This window comes from Perognathus longimembris, chromosome 2 (assembly GCF_023159225.1).
Source record: "Perognathus longimembris pacificus isolate PPM17 chromosome 2, ASM2315922v1, whole genome shotgun sequence".
Taxonomy (NCBI): domain Eukaryota; kingdom Metazoa; phylum Chordata; class Mammalia; order Rodentia; family Heteromyidae; genus Perognathus; species Perognathus longimembris.
Genome location: NC_063162.1, coordinates 145,253,397 through 145,273,561, shown reverse-complemented (window position 1 = coordinate 145,273,561; position 20,165 = coordinate 145,253,397). Strand labels below are relative to the sequence as shown.

Sequence of the window (20,165 nt, the reverse complement as noted above, 5' to 3'; positions counted from 1 at the left end):
TGGCTCAAGTGGCAGAGTGCTAGCCTTGAGCAAAAAGAAGCCAGGGACAGTGCTGAGGCCCTGAGTTCAAGCCCCAGGACTGGCAAAAAAAATATATTATTGGCAATAGTAGTCTCACTGGGCTGGCTTTGGACCTTATTCTTTAGATCTCACCATTCTGGGTATATAGGATTATTCCCAGAGCAACTGGAACCCAGCCATACATTGAATTTTTAGCTGCATTCTCTTCTCCTTCTTCTCTTTATTTACCTTTCTTGTTTTCAGGAGGAATTGGGGGTTTATTTCTGCAAAAATGATATTTGTATTTAAATAGGTATCACTTTCCCTGTGGATTATTTTCAATAGTAAGACCATTTTCATTATATTATGTCTGCCAACATATAAATGTGGAAGTTCTTCTCATTACTGTTGTCTATTTCAATGTCTTTCTTCAAGGTTTTATTTTTCATTTAGGAATTGTTCATCTCCTTAGTTGAGTATAAGACTAAATGTTTGACCTATTTGAAGGCTATTATGAATGGGATTGTATTACTACTTTCTCTATCATCCTATTAATTGTTGCTATATAGTAAAGCTTTAACCACATTTCTATTACCATTATTGGTCATTCCAGGGGCTTTCATCTTGACATGTATGCATTCATCAAAGTCAGCATCTAAAGCTGTCTTCCTCATTTCCTCTCCACTCTTCCCAAGTCCATTTCAACAAGCATATTTACAATATATAAACAAAACTTCTGAACTATTTTTTTCTATCACTCTTTGTTTGGCCTCTCCAAACAGAGATGTTGGTAATAATGTGCTAGAGAAATGTTAAAAATCAGGTTTAAAGAACAGAGAACAATGGTAGTAAGGACCTTGGGAGCTTGGTTAGACACAGGGAAACAATGTGCCTATCTATGATCTTGTATGTGTGAAATATACATATTATGTCAAGTCCCTCTATAACTCTGCTTTCTATCTGCATTGCTGGAATAATAACCAGTTGGGAGAGTGAAACAAAAGAGAAGATGCCTGTGAAGTTTTCAGGGTAGTGAATGCCCACTGGCATTATATGGACACATTTCTTGGAAATATGATCCATGGAAACACAGGGATCTGTTTTCTGCCCTGTAAGCACATGAGCAGGTGTGTTCAAGAGGAGGCCAGTGAACAGTCCTGTAAGAAGACACCCAGTGCTATGGAGGAGGACAACTGGTTTACCAAGAGGTATGCAGTGAACTGAGGAGAATACACTGTGGCCCTAGACTCTACACTTCCTTTACAGAGAATTGCCCTGACTGTGAGTGTTTCCTGACATTGTCCAAGAATGTAGTGTCCTTGCCAATCATGCCCACACATGTGCACAATAGTAACTTTTGGACCCACTGTACTATCAAGTTTAAGAATGCTTTTTACATGATCTTTTTCATAGGGAATTTTCTTCTGAAGAGCATAGCCCCTCTTGTAGCCCTGCAGTTATTTTACTTTGGGTGGTGGTGGGGGGGGATTTTATCTCTTCATATCAATCCATGAGACAAGGTATGAGGAATTGGGGTTTCTTCTCATCCCTCACTTCCCCTTTGAGGATGTTTTTATTCAAGAAATGGAGCAGACACAATCAAGGAATAAAGTTTTACTTTATTCCGATTATACTGATTGCAGAGGGACTGAAGGTGCTCAGTTGGCAGCGATGGTGTCCTGAATCCAGTCCACATAGTTGCACACTTTTGTGTACACTCCAGGGTATCCAGACAAAGCACAGCCAAATCCCCAGGAGACAATTCCCTGGAGCTCTCCATTGCACACCACAGGGCCACCAGAATCTCCCTAGGGTAAATAAATGATGTAAAAGTCAGAGAACTCAACCCCCCATTTATCCACTCTGTGGCCCCCTGTCTTCCTCATGATGGTCCATTCTCTGATTTTGCTAAGGGGATGATATACAGTCAAATGAGCCTTATTCACCTTTCAATGGAGCCATTGTATTACAGTCCCAGCCTGACCAAATTGGGCCTTCGTGTTCCCAGTGGGATCTGTTTATTATCCAAGTTGGTGGGGAGAAGGGAAAATCACCTGGCAGGAGTCCTTGCCTCCCTCAAGGAAGCCAGCGCAGACCATGTTCTTGGTGATTTCCCCAGGGTAGGCAGCTTCACAGTCAGCCTGTGACAGCAGGGGAGCATCCAGGCACTGCAGCAGGTCTGGATTGTGGACTTTGAGGGACAGAAAATGATCAAAGAAGTAGATATTCACACAGTGAGACCAAAGGAGGATATTCTTAGGAGATGATCACAAAGGCTCAATAGCTATGTGCATATGATCCTATGAAATGATGTTTATCAAAATGAACAAGAAAGGGAAACAAGAGGCTTTTTTTGTTACTTAGCATTTTTTTTTCCTTTGATACTACTTTGGTTTTCTCTACATATAGTCTTCTGTGTATCTGTTTGGGGGCAGGTAAGGGGGAGCCCAGAAATGGCAGGACAGTTACTGAACACTAAGCTGAAAATGAACTCCAACTAGTGTTCAGAGGAATAAAAGTGGAGGAAAACTAGTAAAGAGGTGACTGTTCAAAAAGAAATTTACCCATTACTGGAATTATGTAACAGTAACCACTATGTACATCAACTTTACAATCAAAATAAAATAAATAAGTAAAAAGAAAAAGATAAAAGTCAGGCTTGGGAAGAACAATGAATAACAGTTGTTACTACTGCACAAAACCCTAAAAGTGTAACATTCAGGAAGAAATAACTTAGGATTCCCAGAAGGATTAATTATTCAATTTTCTGGACATAATCACATATTATTCTTTATTTGTTTTGGGGTTTATTTTTGCTTGTAAGGATAAGCACTTTGTATCTTTGCATCTCTCTGATACCCTCTGCAGATTGTGTGTGGCAGTCATTTGAAAACTCTTGGAATTCCGCGAGCATATGAACTCTAACGCAGTAACTTTCATAGTCCCGGGAACTATTGAGAAGGTAGGCTTTGGGAAAGCAAAGGGCTCTACTCACCACCAAAGCTCAGGGTGTTGCCCCAGCCAGAGATGAGGCACTCTGTGCCAGCAGGTGCGCAGGCAGATGGCAGACTCACAGTGCCCACACGGGAGTTGAGGGATGCAGGTTGGGAGAGCTTGATCAGCATGATATCATTGTCCAGAGTATTTCGGTTGTAGTGAGGGTGGCGAATGGCTGTGGCAGCCTTAATAAACTGCTCATTTCCTTCAACGACATTGATGTTATGCTCTCCCAGTCTCACTTGGATGGAACTATGGGAAGAAGAAGCCTATTGAAGACTGGCTCTCCATTGCGTAAGACAGCTCAGGTACTCAAACTCCTTACCCATAGGTGTCTCAGGAGGCTTGGGTTGGGGTATAGAACAGCCTCAGAGGAATAGAGGAATAGAGATAGGTGGAAGGCGAGTGCTGGTATGAAGTACAGACATTTCAGCTCCATATTGAGTTCATTATTCTATTCAACAGACCTCCTCTTCAGACTTTCTCCAGTGTTGGGGACACAAGAGAACTACTGATTGTTCTTCTAACAATGTGTGGGTGTGCTGGGGACATGCAGGGACCTCTGCTCTTTCTATCTATTCTGGTAAGCACTGCCATTTTGTGGGTTCTAATGCAATGGCAGCGAGTGATGTTTCTATCATGTGAAGCAGCAATGGTACTGGGGATCTTATTAGAAATCCCAATCTCAGTCCCATCCCAGACCCAGTGAATCACAATCTTGGGAAAACTGCACAGCAACTCATGTGCTCCCAGTTTTTCTGCATGTGAATCTCTTTTATTGTTAACTCAGGGTGAAGCAATATTGAAAAGGGCGTTGGTTTTTAGGTACATCTCCAGTGGGAACTATAAGAGAAAACTCTTGAACTCATTAATATTCAGTGCTCTTCCTGATAACTCTGTGATCTTTACACCATTATTCATATTCGTTGAAGATCTTTGGTGGCCTTTTTAGTGCTGCATCCTTCAACACAGAAATCTTCCCTGCTTATGAAACATAATCCTTGTCATAATATGGAATTGCCTAGAGTTTGAAAGTATGTGTCTACAAAGAGCTTGTTCAAGAAAGTTGCTGCCAACAGCATCTCTTCTCTGCATCTTTTCCCATCAGCTTACAAGTCAGTCTTTATTTCTAATAACCTCCATCCCTCTACAGGCCAAACTGTGGACTATGCAGTCAAGGGCCTAACACTTACTTCTTGAAGCAGTGGGCTGCAGACACCACCCACTGGTCGTTGATGAGGGAGCCACCGCAGAAGTGGTAGCCAGAGTTCAGGGACACCTGGTAGGGGACGGAATTTTCTGCACAGGTGTAGCCTCCGACGATCTTGTCATCGTCATCAAGAGGAAAAGCAGCTAGAGTAAAAATGGGAAAGAAGTCAATTTAGTGGCATAGTGGGAGTGTAGCCGAAAGTCCTGTGGTTGCTTTCTTCTTAGTGATCCCAAAGGGTATAACCAAGGAGTTCATTGGGTTCACAGGGTACAGTTGTTCAAAATGCTTAAGTCATCTAGACACCGAAAGGTCATAATTCCCTAGTGGGATGCAAGGTGAGGGCACTGGAGCACCTTCAGGAGACGGGCAGTACAATGCATTCAGTCCTTGTTTGTCTTACAAACTGCTTTCTCTTCCCTTGTATTTCTCAGTTGTCCTCCTTTGTGAATGTTGATTTCCTACAAGTAGCAGAATGGCCTAGTGTAGTTAGAAAAATATCCTGGCTGCAAAGACCTAGCTGCACCTAGGTACTCCCATATTTCAAATCTTTTTATTTTATTTTATTTTTGGCCAGTCGTGGGCCTTGGACTCAGGGCCTGAGCACTGTCCCTGGCTTCCTTTTGCTCAAGGCTAGCACTCTGCCACTTGAGCCACAGCGCCACTTCTGGCCATTTTCAGTATGTGTGGTGCTGGGGAATTGAACCCAGGGCTTCATGTATATGAGGAGGCAAGTGTCCTTGCCATTAGGCCATATCCCCAGCCCCATATTTCAAATCTTAACTTTGAGGTCATCCCAGAGACCTTAGGAATAGTGCAGGGAAGCACTGCTGTTAGCCAATGATTTTTCCGCTTTGCGGCAGACCTAGCTATCTTAATATTCTCTATGAATTAACCTGGTATACACGTCAGAGTCTCTCTACCACGTGATATCATAATTCCAATGCCATGTACACACCAGAATTAGATTTTCAATCTCTGTCCATGAATTCAATGTTATAAAAAAAAAGTTTTGCTGGAACAATCACTGAGTGAATGGGATGAAAACACAGCCTAGCTGGCTGGCTGAATGGACTCAGTTTATCTGACCTCCTTTCAAAGCACTATGATGCTCATCGCTCAGACTCACTTGACTGATGGGAGTAGGGGTGGGCTCAGAGAGAAGGGAGAAGGTTAGAGAAGGTTGTGGCTTAGAGCTCATGAAGGAGGGAGGGTAGAGACCTCAAGAGGTTGATGGAATCGAAGTTTGGAATATAAGGCAGGGTGGGGGCAGCAATTCTCAGAAAGCCACGTGCTCTCCTAGCAGGGAGATGAGAGGGTCCAAAGCAAAGCATGGAACTCACCCGCAGCTCCCACAAGGACCAGGATCAGGAGTGAACTCATGGTGCGAGAAGGGTAACTGGGTCATGATCCACAGCCTGTCTTTATACTTCCTGGATGAAAGGCGGGAACCCAGTTTCAATTGTCACTGCCCCTCCATCCAAAATCACACCTGCAGTTTTACCCAAGTCAGAATGTTGTATCAGCTGTCATATATTTGGCCACTCTGAAGTTAACTTACAGTGATACAGAAGCTTATCTCCAAACGGAAGAGAGGGAGAACAACTGGCATGTGGTGTTTGTTATTTTATTTTATTTTTTTTAGTGGAGCCTTTGAGGGGAATACCAGAAATTAAAATTCAAGACTTGACCTATAAAATTGACGTTCATGGGGCAAGAGAATAAGAAATAGGATTAGGAAGAATGTACTGAATCATTAGGACTCTTGACATCCTGGCATTTTGTATAATTAATTTTCAGAGTATTCTTTTACATGTAGAAAGTTTAGATCTATGGAGTCCTAGAAGTACAGATATTAGATAGAATATTATCTAAGTCATAAAATCCCTCTTCCCAGTCTATTCACTGTGTAATTTTGGCCTTTGTTGATGTGACTTACAAAACCAGTAGATAATGAGAAGGAGGCTGAGGGTTTCTTGGGAATCTTGCTTTGAGTTTGCCTAACTCTCCTTTCCACTAAGGCTCAGGATTCCCATTGCTTTTAAGGAGAAGGGGCAAAATTTAATCATCAGCTAACTCAATAAGGCAGAGACATTGGAATGTATTTTTCTACTTATTCTTCTTCAATGTCATGGGGCTTCCATCTCCGATTGCCCATGCTGTCCAGGGTACTTGATAATAAGCATTATGGTTTTGCTGGCAATCTGCCCTGAAGATACAGAAAGCTGTCTTTCTCTTTCTAGGTGGGAGTGGAGAGCTTTAGCTTGCATTACAGGCTTTGAACAATGGTCAGTAGCTTTGTGGTTGAAGGTTCAGTGGTAGGTAGTTACAGAGATTAGCACATTAGTAAGATTCAAATACAGGGTATAATAACAAAGTCAAGGTGGAATCTGGAAATTTCTATTTTATATGGGGTGAGACAGGGCTCAGGCTCAAATTGGCCTTAATCCTAAGTGAATCTTCATAGAGAAAATGCAAATTTGAGCCTGATATAGCCAACAAGACTCAATCCTAAATTTACTGTGGTATAACCTGGTCAGAGATTCTTGTTGTGTAGCCATGGATTCATTCTCTAAGCCAAATGCTGGATAACAGGTATGAGCAGAATTCATGTATGGTAGGTTCATGTAGGAAAAGTGGAAATGTTCTGGATGATGCTGTGTGAAGTAATTGGAGAAGGCATGTGGTCTGGAGAGTGGAGGAAATAGAATTAAGTGCACTTGTTGCAGTGCTAACGTGGGGCTCTCTTTCTGAGCAGCTTCTGACCAGATTCTTGGGATGGCTGGCCTTTTTCTTCATAACAAAGAACCCTGCTCAGTCATCTCAGCTGGGCCTCCTGCAATCCCTCTGAAAAGCTTATGTCTGATTGTGAATATGTTTTTGGTGCCTGACAGAGATTTGAAATATCATACTACTTCTCATATGTACTGAACTTCTCAGTGTTAACTGTTTATAAATATACTTCTTGCATACTTTCAGAGGCATTTTTAAAATTTTACTTCACAGAACTAGGGACTGAGATGTTTGGGTTTTTTTTTATCGTTCTTGATTGTTACATAGGTTAATATAAAATGATAGAAATTCCTGAAGGCTACAAGAAAACATGGAACGTGTTGTGAGTGAGATTTATGACAGGTGGCACCTTAAGGTATGCCTGGGCATCAACCCATAGGTCACCAGAAGGCAAATTATACATCTAGATTGCAGTTGACATTTGCCTTTGGTTCAAAAGTATAATATTGAATTAATATTTTACTTAACACCTTGTGTCAGAGCCTGAACTTACCATGATCCCTGACCCATATGGCCCAAACACACCTCTCTATGCTCACAAGCAGCTGGAAGAGTGTGAAGATGATCGTTTGTGGTGTCTGAATAGGAGGTGATATTCTTATGTTGCTTAGGGTGATCCTGTGGCATTTTCTTGCTGTAGAGTGTTCTAAGACGACTTCTTTGCATCATAAGGACATACTTGCTTTAGCATATGTACTAGATACACTGGACAGATGTCTCAAAGGGCATCCTTGGTCAATGATAAGTAATTATTATGAAAAAGAAGAGTCTGGAGTTGGTCCATTATATGCACACCTCATCTAAAAATGAACCTGCATGGAAATGAGAATTTTTTTAAATTATTTATTTCATTACTTCTTTACCTCTTATCTGTTTATTTTGTGCCAATATAAGGACTTGAACTTAGGGCTATCACTTGAGCCACAGCCCCTCCTCTGCCATTTTGGTAGTTTTTAGAAATAAGAGTCTCATCGATTTTTTTTTTTGCCTAGGCTGGCATTGAACCATGATCCTCTTTCCTAAGTCTACTGAGCAGTTAGGATTACAAGTGAGAACTACCAACATCTAGCAGTAAACAAGTATTTCTATACCTAAAGAGTGAAGTTCATCCTTTTGTCCCTTTGCTCTGCTCTTACTTAGAATCTGAGATTGGCTTTATTCAAGGTAGCTTGAGTTACCTTACGGGCTGGTACTGTTGTTCTTGTGATCTCACAGCACTTGCTCTACACCTAGATGAACATGTTTGTTCTGGTCAGCTATTCCAATTGAATTTGGAATTTTATCCAATTTGGGGCAATGTTTATTTCCAAGCCTAGTGTCCTTGGATATGCATTCAAGTTATACTCCAGGATCCCATTTGTTCCTCAGCATTTCAAACTCCTTTAATTATGACAATGGAGACTAATTATTTTGGTGTTTCCTCCCCCCCCTTCCTGGAATGAGACCACATGCACCTCTTTTCATTGCAGTGTCACAAACATCAGTGGTAGTGGCTATGCCATATTAATCTGTAAGACAAGATGTGAAGAAGAGCAGTCTCTTCTTATCTCTCACTTCAGCTTTGTGGATGTTTTACTGGAGAAGTGGCACAGACACAGTCAGGGAGAGAAGATTCGCTTTATTGGCATAATGGTCCCAGAGGGATTGAGGGTGTTCATTTGGCAGCGATGGTGTCCTGAATCCAGTCCACATAGTTGCACACTCTTGTGTATACTCCAGGGAATCCAAAGAAGGCACAGCCAAGTCCCCAGGAAACAATTCCCTGGAGCTCTCCATTGCACACCACAGAGCCACCAGAATCTCCCTAGGGGATAAAAACAATGTGGTATAAGTCAGAGACCAGAAGACATCAAACTCCACTCACCCTGAACCCAACACCCTATTTGTCTACACTGTGGTCCGCTGTCTTTCTCATGGTGGTCCATGCTCTGCTTTAGCTAACAGGATGATACACAGTCAAATGAGCCTTGTTTACTTTCCAATGGAGCCATTGCATTACAGTCCCAGTCTGACCAAATTGGGCCTTCAAATCATGTTCTCAGTGGGATCTGTTTATGACCAGAGGTGGTGATGAGATCCTTGTCTCCCTGGAGGAAGCCAGCGCAGACCCTGTTCTTGGTGATTTCCCCAGGCAAGGCAGCTTCTCAGACAGCATGCGTTAACAGGAGAGCATCCAGGCACTGATGTTTTTCTGATTTGTCGACTTGTGAAACAGAAAATGATCAAAGCAATAGACATTCACACAGTGAGGACAAAAGAGGATATTCTTAGGATGGAATCATAAAGTCTCAATAGTGATGTTCATATGCTCGCATAAAATGATGTTTATCAAAATGAACTCCAATAAATGGAAACAAGAGATTTTCTGTTTGCACTTTTTTCCTGCTTTGTGTCTGTTTTGGTTTATTTGCCTATTGTCTTGTATGCCATTTTATCTGTTTGGGGGGGGTGGTAATGGGGAACACGGAAGTGGTGGGAGAGAGGGTGACGAATGCAGCAGTATACACACTACACACTGTTGTGAACGTCAGGTATACACTGACTAGGAGGTGGTATTGTCTGGAGGGGAATACTTGGGGAAAAGAGGGAAGAGGTGGCAATGCTCAAAAAAAAATGTACTAATTACCAGATTACCTAATTGTAACTACTTTGTACATCAACTTTACAATAACAGCAAAATAAATATAAGTAAAAAAGAACAATGAGTAGAAACTATGAATACCAGTTGTACTACTGGGCAGAACTCTGAAAGTGTAACATACAGGAAGAAACAGTAGTTTGGGGTTCCCAGAAGGATTAATTATTAATCTTCTGGATATCGTTACAGATTAATCTCTCTTAGTCCTTTCTGGCTTGTAGGAATAAAGTCCCTGGGACTCCCTGTCTCTTTTCCACCCTCTACACATTGTGGGTTGGCAATCCCTTTGTGTGCTGGAAGCATATGAGATTTAACGCAGTAGGGAGTTTTCAATCTTTTGCTCATTTTTTTTTTACAATTTTAATTTTTACTACTTTTTTGTTTTATTTGACAGTTGTTTTTAAGCTTTCTTTTTAGTTTTTTTCTTTCCTATGTTCCCCACTTGTTTTGTTATTTTTCTTGTTATATTTGTGTTCATTAATTTTAACTTCAATGCTTATGCCATTATCTTCTCCAGTGATTGGTGGCATTGGAGTCATATAGTAGTTGAGTGAAATTTGCTCCCACTGCACTTCCACATCTTCTGTGCATTGATATTTTTACTATTGTATGGTTTGTATTTTTCTTCTCTGAGGAGTACCAGGGAATGAGCCTTCAAGAGGTGGCTGCTCACTTAATGATTGCTATGTAAAACTAGAAAATATATCCAAGCCGCTAATGGGTACAGCAATCACAATAACACCAAAACAACTACGAAACAAAACAAGGCAACATGACTTGTCTTCATGTTCATCTAAAGATACTGACATAACGGCAACACAGAACAAAACCTTAAAAAATCTATGCTAACAATAATCAACAATCTGAAAGATGGGTCACATGGAAAGAACAATAAAGTAAGTAAATCCATTAAAATATGGGTGAGAGAAGCATCATCTTGGAGATTGGAAAACAGTATTTAATTCTGGAAAAGGAGATACTTAGAAATACTTAGAAATAAAACGTACAAATACCAACTAAAAACTCAATGGAAAATATCGCCAACAGACTAGATGTGATAAAAGAAAAAAACGATATACCAGATTGTAACAAAGTTGGAAAATTACCACATTTGAGTGGTAACAAAAAAAAATACAACCATGATACTAGGTGAACTATTAACTCAATATTCTATCTACTTTTCCAAATAGGAAAATACCTGAAGAAATTGATATAAAATTTGCCCTTTGAGGACCTATGACATATTAGCCAATCTTTCGGATGCCACCTGCCACAAATCCCACACATACTTCACTATATCTTGCATCTCTTCCTTTAGTCTTGAAGCTATTCCTCTGTTGTTTTAGGTGTAGGACAGAAGGAATTCTTGAGCCAAGTTCTTCCTCTGTAGTGAGAAGAATCATCTTTTAAATATGTCATCATTAAAACTTTACGAGAAAAGTAACTTCTGAGCCTCAATATGAAGGAAAATCTGTGTTCCACTGTTGTTTGTGGAAAAGCTCATGAGAAGTTTTTAGGCCTTAGAAGCTATCAGTACTTCCCACTTTCATAAGAGCTGTCAGCCATTAGATGGTACAGGTACAGAGCTGAGAGTTCTGATCATTTGGGAAAGATGGTCCAACCATTTTTGTCATTGGACTAAAAATTATACTATAATTCCCCACACTGGCATTTTTTTTAACCAAATCACTGCATCATTTTATCCATCTCCCACACAGCATGCCATCTCCGCTGCAATCACTGTAATTTGAGGAGAGCTTTCCCACTTTGCTCGGCATTTTCTACAACATTCACTCATTTCCTTCTTTTCACAGAACCACACCCACACCCACACTAACAACTATGACAACAACCCCCATAAAACTCAAACCTTCTTTGTAGCAAGGAAGTGAATTGTGAAGACAAATGTGTAAGTTCTTAACTGTTGGGGATTCAGCCTGGCACTGAGGGGGAGAGGGTGGTCCCGAGACGCTGCCTTTCCCACACCCCCTGCCCTGGGGCCGTGTGGAAACTAGCCACACCTATCTCCATCCGGGTCCAGAACCAGAGGGAGTAGCTCTAAAACCAGCCCCCACCTCTTGCCAGCGAGCACGTGTGTCCTATAGGCGGCCGGAGGGCAGTACTATGGGAAGTGACCGTTAGCCCATGAGGGAGGTCCTAGGAAGCTGCTCTTGGATGGACAAGCTCACCAACCTATAGTTAGCTCCTGGTCAATCCCTCCCCTCACCGGTCACCATTGCCATAAGTCTGTTAGCCCCTCCCTTGAATAAACAGATCGCCCTTTGAGGCTTCTCCGAGCATCCATGTGTGCCTTGCTTCCTTGGTGGGTATAGGAAGGGGGAAGGGATCTCTCGCGGCCACGTGTACCTGAGGCTTACCCATGTCCTCCATTCCATCTTGGCCTGCCAGCAGGTCAGGCAGCCAAGGGAGAGAATGGAAAGGGAGCACAGATAAGGGGATAAAGCTTAGCGTCTCCGCACCAGGGGAGGTAAATCTAACCCGGCACTTAACCAAAGCAGATTAGATATTCTCTCCATGACCACTTGGTTATGCTGCCTTTCGAGAGAGCACATGCTGTAGCCTATGGACATTTTGCTTCTTCCTTTTGTTTTGTCCTTCTAGTGACCCAGAGACATCAGCAGTCATTTTCCCAGAACTAGCAGGTGTCTGTGGTAGCATCTGCATTGGACCTTCTGCCTTGGGCCTCTGTTAGATTCGATGAGGTCAGCTGCTTTTAGCAGGAAGAAGCTGTAGGTTGCAACTATTTTTTTTAACCATTTATACACCTGTACATTGGTATTCTGAAATATGGTTCCACCATGGAGCAGGTTTCTGTCATCACTCTGTTTTACCCTCCTGCAATCACACCATAGCTTTCTACAGTGTTGATCTTCATTAATGGCAAGCAATCTTTGTACCTTTTTGTGTCTCAGCCTGGCTTCCCACTTTATGGAGCTCTCTGTGTTTTGTTTTGTTTATTCTAAAATTTCCATATAATCAGTCTCTTCCATTAAGCCTGCCGGGATTCTTACTATTGTAGATTGAGAGAGAGAGAGAGAGAGAGAGAGAGAGAGAGAGAGAGAGAGAGAGAAATACAGGCGCCTCTGACTCTCAAAGCTGTGGGCTGAGACAAGACCTTTTTCAGATTATTTTTGACAGTGCAATGGTACTATACATCGGGAGAAGAGAAAACTTTCCCAGTGCACATTTGTTCACTTCTCAGATTCCAGGTCACCTGTCTGGTTAGGTTGCACTTTTGCATGATGCAGAGGTTGCGTTGCATATGTTTCTTTCTTTCTCTTTAGTCTTGCTCTCCCTCTGCCCATCCAATACTTCTTGCTTGATCCTGTCACTACAAAAGTATGCTTTCTTATCCTCTGCTCAGCACGTCAAATCATCTGATGTATTTTAGCTCTTGGTGTGTCTTGGATCTTTCATTGACCTATCCATTCATAACCATTTTGAGATAAGTGGTTAGTTTTGTAAATATTGTTTTCAGTTCTCTAGCATTTCATCCATTTAAATCAGTTGCTGTGGGAATGTAAATTTGGGGATGATCATGCTGCCTTGCTGTTTCATGTTTGTTTTGTGTCTATGTTGAAATTGGTGCTTCTGGAACTGATACATTGGCTTAGTTTTAGTCTGTTCATTCCCTTAAGCTGCAGTGTTTGCCAAGGTTTTGGCAATTCATACAGTTTCTTGTGACTGGTGAGGGAAAGAGCTTAGTAGGAGAACACCCACCCAAAGTGATCAAGACTGAGGGCTTGATCCATAATAGGAAGATCCTGATATTCCTTCTTAGAAGGAAAAAAAGAAGCCGTAGGAATAATTGCAGCAAAAAACCAAACCAAATACTGAACTATATTAGCAAGCACTAAAAACACTATCACCACAACAATCAAAAACAGATGTAAGACAGTCAAAAATTACATAAAATAAGCTAAAATATACGAGATAATAAAAACAATAATAAAAAGAAAAACAAAATAGAATCAAAAAAGCAAAGGGGAAATTGAAGAGGAAACGAGACATATTCCAGGTAGATTTAGAAATAATAATAAGGAAAAAAATTTAAAGAGAGAAACGGGGGAAAAGAGAGATATAAAAATGACCCAGTGAAACCTTCAAAAGATGAAAGTAGAAAAAATTGGGGGGGAAAAGAAGATTAAAATCTATACATTGAAAGAAGTGGTGGTGGCATAGTGGCTCATGCCTATAATCCTAGGTATTTGACAGATAGTTTGGGAGAGTTGTAGTTCCAGTTGAAGCTGAGCAAAAAGTTCACAATTCCTAAGGTCACTCATCAAAAACTTTGTCTGGTGGCTCATGACTGTCATATGAGCAAAGAAGGAAGCATAAATAGGAAGACCAAGATCAAGGCCAACCCTGACCCTATTTAAAAAGGATGAGACCCTTTCTGAAAAGGGGGAAAATAACCTCTAAAAGACTTGATAGTAGGATTGTTCCTATCCTAAGAGCAAGGTACTGAGTTCAAATTACAATACTGCCAAAAAAAAGAAGCTAAATGAGCATAGGCATGATAGAACATGCCTGTAGTTCAAGTACTAAATTAAATTAGGAATATCAGCTATGCCACTTGAGTTCCCAGACAGGTGGGGAAAGTAAAGAAGAGTGACAGTGTCCAAAAGGGAAATGTATGCATGACTAGAATTATGAAATTGTAACACCTCTGTAAACAATTTAATGATAATAAAATTATAGATAAAAAAGTAGGATCAGGGCTGGGAATATGGCCTAGTGGCAAGACTGCTTGCCTTGTATACATGAAGCCCTGGGTTCAATTCCTCAGTACCATATATAGAAAACGGCCAGAAGGGGCTCTGTGGCTCAAGTGGTAGAGTGCTAGCCTTGAGCAAAAAAGAAAAGCCAGGAACAGTGCTCAGGCCCTGAGTCCCAGCCCCAGGACTGACAAAAAAAAAAAAAGAAAAGAAAAAAATAGGATCATTGAGCATTCTGTACTAGCCAAGGTGCAGACTGAGTTTAAAGGAAGCCTAGGCTACGTATTCAGATAAAAGAAAGTAGGAGGAGAAAAAAGAGCAATAGAAACAATCAGTGAAAGAGAGAGCGAGAGAGAGAGAAAAGATAAAGGGAAAGCAAAGACAATCTAAGCAGATGATAATCAAAAGACAGAATGAAAAACAAATATAAACGCAACAAGAATCACACAGTGTCTTTCCTACCAGAGAGGGTTAGTAGTTGAGGGCAGAAGTGATATTTCTTTACCTGTAAGAAATGGATCATCTTTCTATTAGCTCTTTTTTATGTGCTAATTGGAGAGCATATGGGCTGTTAACTATTTTCATGTGTTTCTTTGCTCCGTATGCTGGACTAGTGTCAAGACAAAGTCGATAGTGATCAGTCAGTTGTAGTCATTCTCAGCTGCCCAGCCCCTAGGACCAAGAAGAACTTAAGAATTCTACCAGAAATTAAATATTGAGCCTGGTTTTGTTTCCTCTATGCACTCTTACGGATGCACTCAGAATGGTGTCGATACCTCAGCTCCCCTCCAGAAATGTCAGGGGTTTGTGGGTCTAAACTATAGAAATAGTGTGGGCTTCATGCCTTTCAAAGAAAGTGGCATCACCCTAACATATTGGATGTACTCCTTCACCTGTAGTTCTGGTATTCTGAACAGTTCTGGGAGACATCATGGCTTGGAATTACCACTCCGTATCTTCCAGTGATTCCCCAGTTTGTGGTCCTAAATGGAAGGCAACCATTGTCCTTTTAGGTTCTCACCATGGCCTCCTAGCACATGGAACTCTCAGGGCTTTTGTCTTTGCCCCTACTGAACCTGGCTGCCTATGCCATTTCCTGATTCAGATGTGGCTTTTGATGGGCTGGATGACTGGGTGCTGGTAAATGCCTCGACCTCAGACTCTGAAGCAGTCAGCTCAGACGATACTGCAGTCTAATTCCAGTTGTGAAGAAAAGAGAACTTGGTCAGAGCCAGATTGCAATGTGGATTCCAGGTCTCCTGTCTGTTTTGTCCACAGTTGTGCATGGTGCTATGACTGGAATTTCTGAATTTCTCCTTTCTTTGTTCTCTAGTCCAATGCTCTTCACTGTTACAATCCCATGGTCAGTGCTGGATCATTCATTTTCTCTCTGCTTGGCTCCATAACTTCTCTTGAATGTTTATAAGTCTCTGGCTACTCACAACTAACCTCTATTTTTCACTGTCTGCAAAGGGCAGCTGTTGTCCTGACACTTTGATTCTACCCTCAGAAAGCACAGAGAGTGTTGGGGATTTCTAAGATATCATCTTGTAGTCTCCCTCCAAATTTCTCATTCTGAGTCATAGTGAGAGCTCAAAGATATATACAAAAATAACTGTGTGGTAGTCACAAGGTTCTAAGCTACAAGGGAGCAGAAAAACAGAGGACAGAATAGATCGTTGCTTTCATGGCATTGATGAGTATCCGAGTGTGCATGCACACACTGGTAAAGCTGGCCACTGAGAGGAGGCAGAAAATAAATACATATATCTCTACAGAGATTGAGTGAAGGCACATTGCTCAGGAGTATGATGGCTGGAGTCACTGGCCACATCCATCTCTGGACACATGAGAATGTACTTGAGAGAAATGGAAAGTATGACTTTGTCTATGTAGGACAGCTTCTGCTAGGAGGGAAGGCAGCTCTTTCACAAGAACAGGTGTAGAATCGATTCAGAAAAATCCAAGGATGTCGATTCTTATTCTTCCCTAGATATCTGTGCTCCGGGAACCAAGAAATTCCCACTGTATACAGAGAAGGCAATGGTCTCGTCAACCAAGGCAGTATGCCCACACAGAACCATGGAATTACCAAAATGGGGGATATTCTTCCACATCACCTTCATGAAAGAAACCCTTCTTGATAGAACACATCTTTCTCCCTTATTATTACTTTTGGACACCGTCTCTCCCCCTGCTCTATGAATCACATTTGGGGAACCAAGGGTAGCCTCTCATCTCTCACCACCAGAACATTTTCAGTATGTATTCCAGGGCAAAGGGATTGGACAGAGAAGGCACAGACACCCACAGTGAGGATACATTTACTTTATTGGCATAGTGACTGCAGAGGGACTGAGGGTGTTTAGTTGGCAGCAATGGTGGCCTTGATCCAGTCCACGTAGTTGCACACTCTTGTGTACACTCCAGGATTGCCCTTCTGGGCACAGCCGTAGCCCCAGGAGACAATTCCCTGGAGCTGTCCGTTGCACACCACAGGGCCACCAGAGTCACCCTGGGGAGGAGGAACAAGTTGCATGAGTACATGAGGAGTCGTGGAGCAGCTCCTTCTCTGAACTTAATACCCCATCCTAGCCTAGCTTAGAGCTCTCTCATGATGGCCCATTCTCTGCTCTTATTACGGAGAGGAGATGTGGTCAAATGGGCCTTTGTCACTTCTCAGTGGAGTCCCTGCATTGAGCAGTAACTATTCTAGTGTTACATAAGTATAAGTGCAGGGATGGAATCACCTGGCAGGAGTCCTTGCCACCCTCGATGAAGCCAGCGCAGACCATGTTGTTGGTGATCTTTCCGGGGTAGGAGGCTTCACAGACATTCTGGCTCAGCAGGGGAGCATCCAGGCACTGCAGCAGGTCTGGGTTGTTAACTTTAAACAACAGACAATGATACTTATATTAAACAAAGGAGAAATGCCAAAACGTCAAGACTTGGCTTGGGACCAATCCTACAGGTGAATGTGGTAGGGAGTTACTGATAACCCCAAGATGTTGAGTTCCCAGAATGCCTATTTCCAATTCTTATTTAGTGAATTAATAGTAGCTCTTCTCTCTATAAGTTGGGTCCAGACTGTAGAGGTCAAATCCCTTGGGATTGCATGTCTCTCTGTTGCCCAAGGAACCTTGTGTGTAACTGGCCTTGGAATCTATTTGCAGATTGTAATCACACAGTTTCCAACTGAGAGACATGCTAGGTTCTAGATATGTAGACAGAAGTGTGTGGGGAAGAGAAAGGCTCTACTCACCTCCAAAGCTCAGGGTGTTTCCCCAGCCAGAGATGAGACACTGGGTGCCAGCAGGTGCACAGGAGGTAGGCAGAGCTACAGGGGCCACTTGGGAGTTGAGGGACACAGGGGAGGACAGCTTGATCAACATGATGTCATTGTCCAGGTTATTGGAGTTGTATCTAGGGTGGCGGATGGCCTTGGTGGCGGTGACAACCTGTTCAGTTCCCTCTTGGACTCTGATGTTATGTTCTCCCAGTCTCACTTGGATGCGGCTGTGGGAAAAAGGAAGCATGGTGGAGGCTATTCTCCATTGCCTTAGACAACCAAGGTTCTCAAATGCATGGAAGGGTTACAAGGACACATCGTAGGAGCAGCACATAGATGGTGGGTGAGTGCTGGTGTGCTGGTATGAGTGACAGGTGTGTCTTCAGCTTCAGAGGTGGCTACTGCATAAGGGATAAAGTGAAGGGCTACAACTGGAGAAGGACCTCAAACTACTGGTCTAGAAGCTTTCCCCTCCATCTAGGGCTGTGGACAAGAATGTGTGAATCATGGTTCCCCTGAGTCTCTGAGCTTTGCTATGGTAAAAATTACTTTTTTGTGTCATATTCACTGGGGCTCAAGGTGTGACTCGGAGACCATCGGTAGTGTCCTCTGGGTCCTAGTTAGACATTCATTTCCCAGTCACCGCCTCAGATGGAATGAAACACAGTGGAATGCAGATGCCCAGAGACCTGTGTGTTCACACACCTGGTTGGGGAGCCATTCTGCTGTACACTTACGGGAACAAAAACTCTTCTCGGAGGCAATGATACTCAGCCCCAACCTTCACAGTGGCAAGAGCAGAAGTAGAAGGCTTAAAAAGCCACAAATAACTTGGGGGTTGTTTCCTGCATGGAAAACTCAGGTTCCTAATTATACTTGCATGTTTTCCTTGCCAGATACTCTGACTGGTTCTTCTCACAACACATTGCTGTTGTGAGCCACATGCCTTTGTGTGTTGGTTTGGAGTGTGTGCAGCTCCCTAGTCTGTGTGTCTTCTCACCCGCAGCTCAGCTGCCAATAGCTTTGTCTCTTCTATATCACCTTGCACACCCAACCTAGCCCTGCAGCCCTTATCTGGAAGGACCCATACCCTTCCAGAAATCCAGACTGTGGGTTCAGCCATCTGGTGCCCCGGTACTTACGACTTGTAGCAGTGGGCTGCAGACACCACCCACTGGTCATTGATGAGGGAGCCACCGCAGAAGTGGTAGCCAGAGTCCAGGGACACCTGGTAGGGGACAGAATTTGGGGCGCAGGTGTAGCCTCCGACGATCTTGTCATCATCATCAAGAGGAAAAGCAGCTGGAGTGGAGAAAAGAAAGGAAAAGGCCATTCAGCAGGATGATGGAATGTAAATCCCTCAGCCCAGTGGCTGAGACCTCCTAATTAGTATTTCTACCAAGCACAGGGATTAGAGTCATGCTGAGAGCATTTTATGAGAAGGAAACACCACAGAGTTTAGTTGTCCCAAGAGCCTGGGTCAACTATTAACACCATAGAACTTAAATAACTTCTAAAGTCACAGTGCGTGGATAAAAGGAGAGCCCCCTGAATGCAGGCAATAAGATATGACCAGAAATCAGTAGTCGTAGTCAGCGAGTTCTTCCTAGGCCATTAGATAGACTATTCATTCATCATGAATCTACTGCCCTTGTCTTGTTTAGTTCTCAGCTTTCAGGATGGTTTGCCATACCTAGCAAAATGTCCAGGCTGAGTGGTTCTGGCTGTACCCAGTTGTTCTCCTGAGATGTGTACAGTGAGGCCAGATTTGAAAGCATCACTTATGATCAGTTAGGCTGGACAAAGTTCAGTACTGATAATGACCAATGGAACAGTCATTCTTAAAGTAGACTTCACACCTGGGAATCTTAATATCTCCTGGGTAGTTTAAAAAGCCAGTGCACAAGCTGAGCCCTAGATACATGAAGAGAGACTCCCTAGGGTTGGGTCTATGGCAGTAATACCTTTTCAGCCTCCCTAGTTCCACTTAAGATTACATATTTATTTTGTAGCTATCCCATAGCCTCTGAAGACAAGCAGTATAAAATGTTTTGAGACAATCTGATGGCTCCTTCCCAGTTCTCCTGAAAAACAAATTCTCATTTGAAAGAGTTCAGGAAGATGCAATACTGATGGTATGGTATGGGTCTCCCTATGTCATGGAGGAAAAGCAAGGTAGGAACTCACCAGCCACTCCAACAAGAGCCAAGATCAGGAGAGTCCTCATGATGGCAGAAAGGTAACTAGGCAGTGTGGAGAGCTGGTTTTTATATCTCCTGGTAGAGGGAAGGGCATGTGGCATGAGGGATAAAGGTTACAATTGTTCCATACACAAACACACCTGCATTTTCTCCCATACCATTTTAAAATCAGTTTTGCTATGTTCAGCCACTCTGTAGATAGTTGACATAAGGTCTGAGAACAGGAACAGCTAATCCTTGGAAGAGGACTGGGATGGGGGAGAACAGAGAAAGCCAAGCCCACACCCAGAGATGGGCTACC

At 42.5% G+C, this 20,165-nt stretch overlaps 2 protein-coding genes and 1 gene segment (V, D, J or C); all 3 read right to left on the bottom strand.

Annotated features, from left to right (window-relative positions):
- The window catches only part of LOC125347236, a 248,507-nt gene that overhangs the window by 219,924 nt on the left and 8,418 nt on the right, over nucleotides 1-20,165 (bottom strand). The window contains 1 exon segment of the C gene segment in view: nucleotides 5,621-5,633. Within this exon segment, the coding sequence occupies nucleotides 5,621-5,633 (13 nt within the window).
- Nucleotides 1,600-5,592, bottom strand: LOC125347239 (anionic trypsin-2). The gene is made up of 5 exons (XM_048340360.1): nucleotides 5,548-5,592; nucleotides 4,191-4,350; nucleotides 2,996-3,249; nucleotides 2,055-2,191; nucleotides 1,600-1,808 (listed from the first exon to the last, which is right to left on the bottom strand). The coding sequence occupies exons 1-5, from the start codon at nucleotides 5,585-5,587 to the stop codon at nucleotides 1,659-1,661; spliced, it is 741 nt and encodes a 246-aa protein (XP_048196317.1). The 5' UTR covers nucleotides 5,588-5,592; the 3' UTR covers nucleotides 1,600-1,658.
- LOC125347238 (anionic trypsin-2-like) lies at nucleotides 8,634-19,898 on the bottom strand. 2 transcript variants are annotated; one of them, XM_048340359.1, is made up of 6 exons: nucleotides 19,851-19,898; nucleotides 18,806-18,965; nucleotides 17,637-17,890; nucleotides 17,125-17,261; nucleotides 16,761-16,889; nucleotides 8,634-8,672 (listed from the first exon to the last, which is right to left on the bottom strand). In XM_048340359.1, the coding sequence occupies exons 1-6, from the start codon at nucleotides 19,888-19,890 to the stop codon at nucleotides 8,652-8,654; spliced, it is 741 nt and encodes a 246-aa protein (XP_048196316.1). In that variant the 5' UTR covers nucleotides 19,891-19,898; the 3' UTR covers nucleotides 8,634-8,651. The 2 variants fall into 2 exon arrangements, with proteins under 2 accessions (XP_048196316.1, XP_048196315.1); XM_048340358.1 differs by lacking the exon at nucleotides 8,634-8,672 and having other exon boundaries at nucleotides 16,687-16,889.

Coding starts and splice junctions, on each gene's coding strand:
- LOC125347239 (XM_048340360.1), bottom strand. CDS start 5,587: ATGAGTTCACTCCTGATCCTGGTCCTTGTGGGAGCTGCGG. Junction 4,351..5,547: donor GGTCCTTGTGGGAGCTGCGG/GTGAGTTCCATG, acceptor TTTTTACTCTAG/CTGCTTTTCCTCTTGATGAC. Junction 2,192..2,995: donor CAACACCCTGAGCTTTGGTG/GTGAGTAGAGCC, acceptor TGTCCCTCAAAG/TCCACAATCCAGACCTGCTG.
- LOC125347238 (XM_048340359.1), bottom strand. CDS start 19,890: ATGAGGACTCTCCTGATCTTGGCTCTTGTTGGAGTGGCTG. Junction 17,262..17,636: donor AAACACCCTGAGCTTTGGAG/GTGAGTAGAGCC, acceptor TGTTGTTTAAAG/TTAACAACCCAGACCTGCTG. Junction 8,673..16,760: donor ACTACGTGGACTGGATCAAG/GCCACCATTGCT, acceptor GACTGGATTCAG/GACACCATCGCTGCCAAATG.